Raw genomic sequence first — 9,981 nt, 5'->3', positions numbered from 1 at the left:
TTTTGTCTGCATCTGCACTTCATGAGAGTTAAGAACAGACGGGTCGTAACTAGCCGCTTATGGTGACATCAAACTAGACGGGTCGTAACTACGCTGTATGGTGACATCATTAAACAGACTGGTCGTAACTATGCTGTATGGTGACAACGCATTAAGAACAGACGCGGTCGAACTAGCCGCTATGGTGACACCATTAAGAACAGACGGGTCGTAACTAGCCGTATTGGTGGACACCATTAAGAACAGACGTCGTAACTAGCCGTATGGTGATCATTAACAGACGGTCGTAATAAGCTGTATGGTGACATTCAGAAGACGGGTCGTAACTAGCTGTATGGTGACATTAAACAGACGGGTCGTAACTAAGCGTATGGTGATCATTAACAGACGGGTCGAACTAGCTGTATGTGGTGACATTAACAGACGGGTCGTAACTAGCTGTATGGTGACATTAACAGACGCGGTCGTAACTAGCTGTCATGGTGATCAAACAGACGGGTCGTAACTAGCTGTATGGTGACGATTAACAGACGGGTCGTAAACTAGCTGTATGGTGACCATTAACAGACGGGTCGTAACTAGTGTATGGTGACATAACAGACGGGTCGTAACTAGCTTATGTGGACATTAAACAGACGAGTCGTAACTAGCTGTATGGTAATCATTAACAGACGGTCGTAACTAGCTGCTATGTGACATCATTAAGAACAGACGGGTCGTAACTAGCCGTATGGTGACATCATTAGACAGACGGTCTAACTAGGCTGCTAATAGTGAACTCTTAAGAAGACTAGTCTATAGTGTGGAACAAACAGACCGGGTCGTAACTAGCTGTATTGGTGACATATATAAGCAGACGGGCGTAACTAGCTGTATGGTGGAACACTTACAACGCGGTCGTAACTAGCTGTAATGATGAACATTAACCAGACGGGTCGTAACTAGCGTGTATTGGGACCATTAACAGCACGGTCGTAACTAGCTGTATGTAATCATTTAAGCAGACACGGTCGTTAACTAGCTGTTATGTGAACATCATTACAGCCGGGTCGTAACTAGCTGTATGGTGACACTATTAACAGACGGGTCGTATAACTAGCTGTATGTGACATTAACAGAACGGGTCGTAACTAGCTGTATGGTGAGCACCGATTAAGAACAACGGGTCGTAACTGCTGTAATGGTGAAAACACATTAAGACAGACGGTGTAACTAGCCGTATGGTGACACCATTATAAGACAGACGGTCGTCTAACTAGCCGTTATGGTGACACCATTAGAAGCAGACGCGGTTCGTAACTAAGCCGTTGGTGACATCATTAACAGACGGCGTCCGTAACTAGCATGGTGTCATTAGAATCAACGGTGCGTCTACCGATTAGATCATTAACAGACGGGTCGTAACTAGCTTTATTGGTAGCATCATTAAAACAGAATCGTAGTCGTAACGCGTATGGTGCATCATTAAACAGACGGTCAGTTAAACCTCCACAGTCTGTATGGCTACCCTATCAACCCCGCAGTCTCATACATGTTTAGGTTTAAATGTTACTTAGCTCGTTAGGTACCACCAATAAAATTGAGTCGTAGGACATAAACAAGATCGAGGCGTTACATATTATAACCTAGCTGTATTTACTTGCACTGAGACCACACGAACAGTGTATATCGAGTGAAACGTGTGCCGTATCGAGTAAGTTCTGGACCACTTGGTTGCCCACCATTAAAGCCAGAACAAGTCAGTGGTATAGGGATAAACAGCAATGTGTTTTGGTACACCATTATAACAGACGTGTATCGTTAATTAACCAGCTTATGATTGTCCTGGCCCCCAGCCAGTCTTGTCTATCAGGACCAGTCTAAGCTGCTCCTATCTACCCAAGCCCCTCCTTTGCAAACAAGCAGTGGGGAAAAACTAATTGAAATCAACATGTTTCACCCGTAATTTCCCAAGACATTGAAATGTGATGACGTTGGGAAATTTCAATAATTTTATCCACATATTTACAATAAGGTAGAATCTAAGAAACTACAAGTGTCATTTGTTTGTTGAAATTTATCTTCAGTACTGTTATTAAGTGATAGTCACAATTCAAGTTAAGAATCTATGCAACGGAAATCAGTACTAGCTGTAGTAATCTTTTGAGAACTTATTTAATGAACTATTATCGGGGTGTCGTAAATTCTAGCGTTTTATTGGTTACACCATTTAGAACAGTACGGTGTCGTTTAAAACTTATATTGTCTGTATTGTTGACACCATATAGAACATGTATCGTGTCGTAACTAGCTTTATTTTGGTTGATCATTTAAGTGTATATATCAGTAACGGTCGTAATCTTTTAGTCTGTTATTTTACTATCCGATTTACAGTAACAGACGGTTCTTTTTAACTTTGCGTTTATAGGTACTATCATTTAAATTACAGACGGTGTTCCGAACTAGCTTTTGTTTATTGTGTACACCATTTTTAAGATACAGACTGGGTAAAATGTAATACCTAAGCTGTATTGAAGTGACGACCATCATAACAGACTGGGTTCTGTAACTTATTCGTGTTTATTGTTGGTGACATCTATTAATGAACATGTATCGGGTCGTAACTAGCTGCTTTTATGTGTGATATCATTAATGAATCATGTACTGAGGTCGTCTAAAACTGCTTGTCTGTGACTATCATTAAGTATACATGTACTGGGTCGTTATACTTAGCTGCTTTTTTTTTTTTATTGTGACACTCTATTAAGAATCAGACGGTCTGGTAATAGCTGTATGGTGACATTCAATTAACTAGTTGTTATTTTGCATAGCTTTAGTTAAACTGTGGTTTACTATAGCTCATGAGCGTGTAGACATTTCATCCATTCAGTTTTCTCAGTCACTCATAACTATAATAAAAGGCTATTTACAAAACCCTACATTCCAGAAATTAATATATCCAATTATCAGATTGCATATTCTTCCCTATAAACGGTTCATTCTTTTTTATCGCCATAGTTTTGTCAAATTTTTGACATAGTCCTCTGTTAGTCTATCCTTAGTGCTCACTATATAGGAACTAGTTGTTCCCTATAGGGCTTCTGGATTATTTATAAGTATTTTTGCACTATATAGGTATATTATGTGTTGCCATAGGGCTCTGTCTTAAAGTAGGTGCTACTTTATTTATATTATGGAATTTATTGTTCCTATAGTCCTCTGGTTTCTAAAGTATGTGTCTCATTCTTATATTATGTGAATAAGGGTTTTCTCATTTTGGTCTCCTCACTGTCCACATCCTGTCTGGCTCCTCACTGTCTACATCCTGTCTGCCTCCTCACTGTCCACATCCTTATACCTGAACATCCTGTCTGCCTCCTCACTGTCCACATCCTTATACCTGAACATCCTGTCTGGCTCCTGACTGTCCACATCACAGGGAAGTGTAATCATAATACATAGGACTTGAATAATGCTCGTTTAAAACCCAAAGACGCTTTACAGTAACGCAGCAACAGTAAAATCCCTTTACAGTAACGCAGCAACGGTAAAATCCCTTTACAGTAACGCAGCAACGGTAAAATCCCTTTACAGTAACACAGCAACAGTAAAAGGTGACAAGAACCTCTAATATAGCCATCACTACATAAATAAACACAATAACCTTTTCCAGCATGTTGTTAAGTTATGAGAAAGAGTAGAGTATCGAGCCCCAGGCTTTCCCCACTGCCTCAGCCATGGAAACAAGTACGGGGGTAAATCCCCACAGATATATGGAGGAAAGCCAGGTGGACGTTACTCACTTGAGCGGGGCGCGGGCATACACCTGCAGCCAGTCAGGGATCTCTGCCGTGTGGTACGGGTTGGCTGGGACCATCACTGGATGGTTCCTCTCTGAGGGGCGAGGCTGGTACACTACCGGAGGGGGCAGGGGAGGGGGCTGGTCATAACGAGGCACGCTGGAGCAGAAGGAGGAGGAGGGGGGGGTTGGACAGTAAGTATGGACAAAGGCCAGGGTTAGGAGTCGAGTTAAACATGTCAAAAACAAAATGGTTAAAAAAAACTTTAAATAAAAAGCAAGAAGAAGTCTACATTTCCTCCTGACCTAGGAGCACAGTGGCCCGTCATCGCTTCTTCTCCACGTACTATTCTGGTAGTGCACTTAGTCTGTTTCATGTAATCCTCCTCCAGTCCTACCTAGGAGTCACAGTTCCGTCTGTCTTCTAAATCAGCACTACCTCCAAAGATCACAGATCGTCCTGTTCTCTTCCAGTTCCTAACTAGGTAGTCACTATCCGATCATCGGTGCCGTCCTCCAGTCCTACTAGAGCACAGTCCGTTGGTCTCTACAGTCTACCGAGGAGCACAGTCCTCTGTCTCTACAGTCTACCGAGGAGCGGACAGTCCGTCTGTCTCTCCAGTTCTAAACCTAAGGAGCACAAGACCGTCTGTCCTGTCCAGTTCTCATCACTAGCAGATGCACAGTCCGCTCTGTCTCTCCATACCTTAGGAGCACAGTCCGGGGTTTATGTCTCTCACCACGTATCCTACCTAGGAGCACAGTTCCGTCTGTCTCTACAGCCTACCTAGCGAGCCAAGTTACCGTACCTGTCTCTCCAGATCCATACGCTATAGGACACAGTCCCGTCTGCTCTCTACAAAGCCTCACCCTAACGGAGCGACAGTCCGCTCTCTCTACAAGTTTCTAGGGGCCGAAGGACGACAACCACACGCTCCGTCTTCCCTCTACAAGTCTACCAACCACCGAGGAGCACAGTCCGACTCTAGCTTCGGTCCATCGTACCTCAAACGGAGGCGACGAGTAGCCGTCTAGTCCTCACGGATCCACGTCTACCTAGGCACAGTCCGTCTGTCTCTACAGTCTACCGAGGAGCACAGTCGTTTCTGTCTCTACAGGCTACCGAGGAGCACAGCCGTCTGTCTCCTCCCAGTCTGCTACCTAAAGGAGCACAGTCCGTCTTCTCTACAGTCTACCGAAGGAGCCACAGTCCGTCTATGCTCTACAGCACTAGTTAGAGGCACACGTCCGTCTGTCTCTCAGCCTACTAGGAGCACAGTCCGTCTGTCTCTACAGTCCTACCTAGGAGCACAGTCCGTCTGTCTTCTACAGTTCTCTACCAGCGAGCTGAGCCCACAGTCCGTCTGTCCTCTACAGACTACCGCAGGAGCACAGTCGTCTTCTGTCTCTACAGTCTACCGAGGAGCACAGTCCGTCTGTCTCTCAGTCTCACCGAGAGCACAGTCCGTCTGTCTCACAGTCTACACGACAGGAGCACATCCCGTCTGTCTCACTAACTCAGTCACCGAGGAGCACAGTCCGTCTTCTCTACAGTCTACCGAGGAGCACAGTCGTCCTGGTCGTTCTCCTACAAGTCTACCGAGGAAGCACAGTCGCGTCTAGTCTCTACAGTCTACCGAGGAGCACAGTTCCGTCTGTCTCTACAGTCTACCTGATCCGAGGCACATCCGTCTGCCTCTCACCGTCTACGAGGAGCACAGTCCGTCCCTCGTCTCTACAGATTAACTACCTTTGTATGGAAGCCAAACAGTCGTCGGGTCCCTCTATTCAGTCTCTACCGAGGTGCACAGTCGTCCCTTTCTCTTAGGCATGTCTATCCACGAGAGGAGTACAAAAAAGTCCGCCCTTATTCTAAAACAGTCTACCGAGAGCATCAGCGTCCACGCTACTGTCTCTCTACCGAGTCCTACCGAGGAGCCCAGTCGTCTGTCTACTTACAGTCATCCATGAGAAGGGAGGTCACTAGTCCCAGTCCTGTCCTCTACACAAGTCTAATCTGCTGTTAGGAGTGCTTCAACACAGGTCACGTACTTGTCATTCTAGCAGAGTCGTACACGCTGGAGTGGATCGACAGTTCCGTGCTTGTCTCTAATGTCTAGCTTTCTTGGTAGTGGAGCACGTATTGCCGTTCTGGTTCTGCTACAGTCCTTACCGGAGGTTAGTTCACAGTCGCTCGTGGTGTCTTCTGGATCAGTCCTATCGCGGGAGCATTCAGTGCCGTCTGTCTCTACAGTGCTTTGCGTCGAGGTAGGTCGGAGCAGCCTGTCTGCTCTATCAGGTCTGACCGGGATATTGGTCACTAAGTCTCGTCTGTCTCGTATCAGGTTGCACCGTAGGTGATGTCGACAGATATACCGTCTGAGTAACTCTAGCAGTCATGACCTGAGAAACACAGTCCGACGTGATCACTCTAGCAGTCGGACTGAGCACGAGAGAGCACAAAGATTATCAGATCTAAGTCGTAACTACAGTCCCTACCCGGCACCGGAAGAGTCTACACAGTCATCCTCCGCTACTGTCTCTACAGTCACTAGAGCCAGACGAGACAAGTAGTTGGCAACAGTCCGTAACTAGTACTACTACAGCCTACCTGCAGGGAGCACAGTCCCGTCTGCTCTCTAACACGAATTCTACTCGAGGTAGCCAGTTCCGTCTGTCTCTACAGTCTACCGAGGAGTAGAGACAGTGCCCGGGTCCCATCTGCTACAGTCTACACGCGCGAGTCTTCACAGTCCGTCTGTATCTCTACCACGTCTACCGAGAGCAACAGTCCGTCTGTCTCTACAGTCTACCGAGTGGAGAGCACAGGCTCCGTCTCGCTCTCTACAGTCCTGTTATCCTACGAGGACCACAGTCCGCATCTGGTCTCTGGCCACGAGTCCTATTGCCGAGGAGCACATGTATCCGCTCCTAGATTCTCTAAGTAACGGGCGCTGGAGGAGTTGGCATCAGTGGTCTGTCACTGCTACAGTCATACCGATTGGGAGTCACCAAGTGCCGGCTTGCTCTTACACTATCCGATGCAGAGCACAGTCCGGATCTGTTCATCGTACAGTCCAGCTACCAGAGACAGCACTAGTTTCCGCTCTATCTCTACAGCTCATATGGCGCCGAAGGTAGTTCATATGTTCTCGTTCTGATCTCTACAAGTCTTAGCCAAGATGGAGCTACAATGTTCTCGTTACGCCCTACACAGTTCCCTTATCCGAGGAGCACAGCTACCGTCTGTCTACTGAAGCAAGTCTATGACCAGAAGTGAGCACAGTCCGTCTGTCTCTACAGTCCTACCGATTGTAGGGGCTAATAGGTCACATCGTCGTTGATCTCTAAGTTCTACCGAGGGCAGCCAGCACAAGTCCGTCTGTCCTCTAACAGTCTACCGATGAGTCACTAGTCCTCTGTCTTCTATCTCTACAGTTCTTTGACTGCGAGGAGTTCTAAACGTCGCTGTTCAGTCTCTAACGTGCTACGGAATGCAGAGCCTCAGTCTAGTCCTATACAGTCTACGCGGCAGGGTGAACATGTCCGCTATCTGTCTCTTAAGTCTACAGCAGGAGCACAGTCACCAGTCTGATCTGCTAACAGCCTCACTACCGAGGGTATTGGGTACACAGTACCGTCTGTTCCTACAGTCTACCGAAGGAGGTCACGCAGTTCTCGTGCTGACCTATCTCACTACATAGTCTAAATACTAAGAGAGAGTAACAACAGTCCTGATCGGTGTCCTCTTACAGTCTACCGAGGAGCCAGTCCGTCTGTCTCTACAGTACGGTGACCACCGTGGAGCAACAGTCCGTCTGTCTCCTTATCCACGAGTGCTAAGAGGAGGCACGAAGTCCCGTTGTTCTCTACAGGTGCCCTAAGTCCAGAGAGCTGCACAGTCCGTCTGTCATACTACAATCCTACGAGGAGCTACAGTTCCAGTCAGTCTCTATCTATCCAGGTGCTGGGTACCGCAAGGACGAGAACAGTCCTCTGCTCCTCACATCTAGGGCCGAGGAGCACAGTCCTCTGTCTCCTGACAGTCTACCTAGGAAGCACAGTCCCGTTGTCTTAGCAGAGTACTATAACTAAGGAGCCAGCGGTCCCGTCTTCTCTCTACTCACCAGATAAATACTTAGAAGGGAAGCAAACCAAGCTCCGTACGTCGATTCTCTCACAGTTCTATCTCCCGGTGAGGAGCATTCAGATCCGGGGTTCTGTCCGCGGTCTACAGTACCTCAGCCTAGGAGCGACATTAACCGTCTGTCTCTCAGTCTTACCTAGGACGCCACTAGTCCGTCCTGACTTATCAGCGAATCTAGGAAAACAGTCAGTAGCAAGATTCTACAATGTCTATTAGGAGTCATTAAAACAGCTCGGTCTGTCTCTACAGTCTAGGACCTAGGAGCACAGTCTGTCTGCTCTCTAACAGGCCTACTCAGTAGTAGCAACAAGTATCCTGATCAGGTCCTCTCATAACATTGTACTAACTAGGAAGACTACTCAAGTCTGTCTGTCTCTACAGTCTAAACAGGAATATCACCCAGTCATTGTCATGATCTCCTAACAGTTTCTAACTAGGATTACAGTCTGGTGGCTGTCTCTAAAACGAGGTCTACATCTACGGAGCAACAAAGTTAGTGTCTTGTCTCCTTACGAGGATCTAACCGTAAGGTAGTCGACTAGGGCTGTTTCTGCTCTACAGCCTAGGCTCGGAGGACACATCAGTTCTGTCTGCCTCTCAATCAGTCCTAGGCCTATGGAGCACATCAGGGGTTCTATACTAAGGGCCTCTCTGTGTTGAACGTGTGGTTCCATCGTAGCTAAAGATTCGTCTAAAATCTCGAGTCAGAGTGCCACCTTACACTAACCCAGACCCAGTGCGGAGCCAAGAACCATCCCATCCGGAGGGAGTGGCGACCAAATGGGTAGGTGTTGGTGTATGGGGTCTGTATTGATAAGTAAACGTATCCTCGCCTCGGATTAGGTCTTCTAGTCAACACCGTACCATAGCCTCCGGGGCAGTGCGAGGAGGTCCCTCGCCGCTCCGGACCATGGATCAAGTTCCCCAGAGATTGTTAGCCCTGCTAATAATAAGATGCCTGAGCTACTATATGGGGTCACCATGAGAGGAGGAAGGGAGGAAAGAGGAGAGAGAGAAGAAGGTAAGGCAAGAGAGGAGGGAGAGGAGAGCAAGGGATGAAGCGTGAGGAGATGAGATGAGGAGGACGAGAGGAGCAAGAAGGAGAGAGAGAGGAGATAAGAGCATGAGTAGTGAGTGAGATGTGAGAGCGAGGAGCGAAGAGGAGGAGAGAGAGATGATAGAGGAAGGAGAGGAGAGTATGGAGATGAGAGAGGAAGAGAAGAGAGCAGCAGCAGGAGTAATGAGATGAGGGAGAGATGGGAATGTGAGTTGATGGAGTGTAGATGATGTGATGTTGATAGATGGAAGAGAAGTCAGAGAGCTAGGAGCAGGAGTAGCTAGAGGTATAGTATGTGAGGAGAGAGAAGCGAGAAGGAGAGAGATGATAGGAGAGGGGAGAGTGGAGAGGAGGAAAGAGAGAGAGGAGGAGAGCAGAGAGGAGGAGAGGAGGAAGGAGAAGAGAGAAGGAGGAGAGAGAAGGAGAGGAGGACCAGAGAGGGAGGAGAGGGAGAGGAGAGAGAGGAGAGGAGAGAGGAGAGGAGGAGAGGAGAGGAGAGAGAGGAGAGAGAGAGAGGAGAGAGGGACAGAGAGGAGGAGGAGAGGAGGAGAAGAGAGGAGAGGGAGGACGAGAGGAGGAGGAGAGGAGTAGAGTAGAGAAGGAGGAGAGCAGTAGGAGGAGGAGAGGAGACAGAGGAAGGAGGAGAGAGAGGAGGAGAGGAGAGAGAGAGAGGAGGAGAGGAGAGAGGAGAGCAGAGGAAGGAGCAGAGGAGAGCAGAGAGAGCAGGGGAGGAAGGAAGGAGAGAGCGAGAGAAGAGGGAGAGCAGAGAGGAGACGAGGAGTGAGCAAGGAGAGGAGGAGGAGAAGGAGAGAAGACAGGAGAGAGAAGGAGAGGAGGAGAGGAGGAGGAGAGAGAGGAGAGGAGGAGAGAGGAAGAGGGGAGAGGGGAGAGGAGGAGAGAGGAGAGAGGAGAGAAGAGAGAGAGGAAGAGGAGAAGAGATAGGCAGAGGAGAGAGAGAGAGGACGACGTACGGAGAGTGCGGGCGAGAGAGTGTGGGAT

At 47.9% G+C, this 9,981-nt stretch overlaps 1 protein-coding gene and 1 long non-coding RNA gene across 2 annotated transcripts in view; both read right to left on the bottom strand.

Annotated features, from left to right (window-relative positions):
- Positions 1-29: 29 nt before the first annotated feature.
- LOC139024199 (uncharacterized) lies at positions 30-740 on the bottom strand. The gene is made up of 3 exons (XR_011475490.1): positions 670-740; positions 90-118; positions 30-49 (listed from the first exon to the last, which is right to left on the bottom strand). It is a non-coding gene; the product is annotated as an uncharacterized lncRNA (long non-coding RNA).
- A 2,526-nt stretch (positions 741-3,266) lies between these two features.
- Positions 3,267-9,981, bottom strand: part of LOC112069981 (protein salvador homolog 1) — an 18,470-nt gene continuing 11,755 nt past the window's right edge. The window contains exon 4 of the mRNA XM_070438788.1: positions 3,267-4,042. Within this exon, the coding sequence (XP_070294889.1) occupies positions 3,779-4,042 (264 nt within the window). The 3' untranslated portion in view covers positions 3,267-3,778. The remainder of the gene's footprint in view (positions 4,043-9,981) is intronic.

Source organism: Salvelinus sp. IW2-2015, unplaced genomic scaffold, assembly GCF_002910315.2.
Source record: "Salvelinus sp. IW2-2015 unplaced genomic scaffold, ASM291031v2 Un_scaffold1174, whole genome shotgun sequence".
NCBI classification, from domain to species: Eukaryota; Metazoa; Chordata; class Actinopteri; order Salmoniformes; family Salmonidae; genus Salvelinus; species Salvelinus sp. IW2-2015.
Note: the sequence above shows the minus strand (reverse complement) of the source record. Positions and strands in the feature narration are given on the sequence as shown.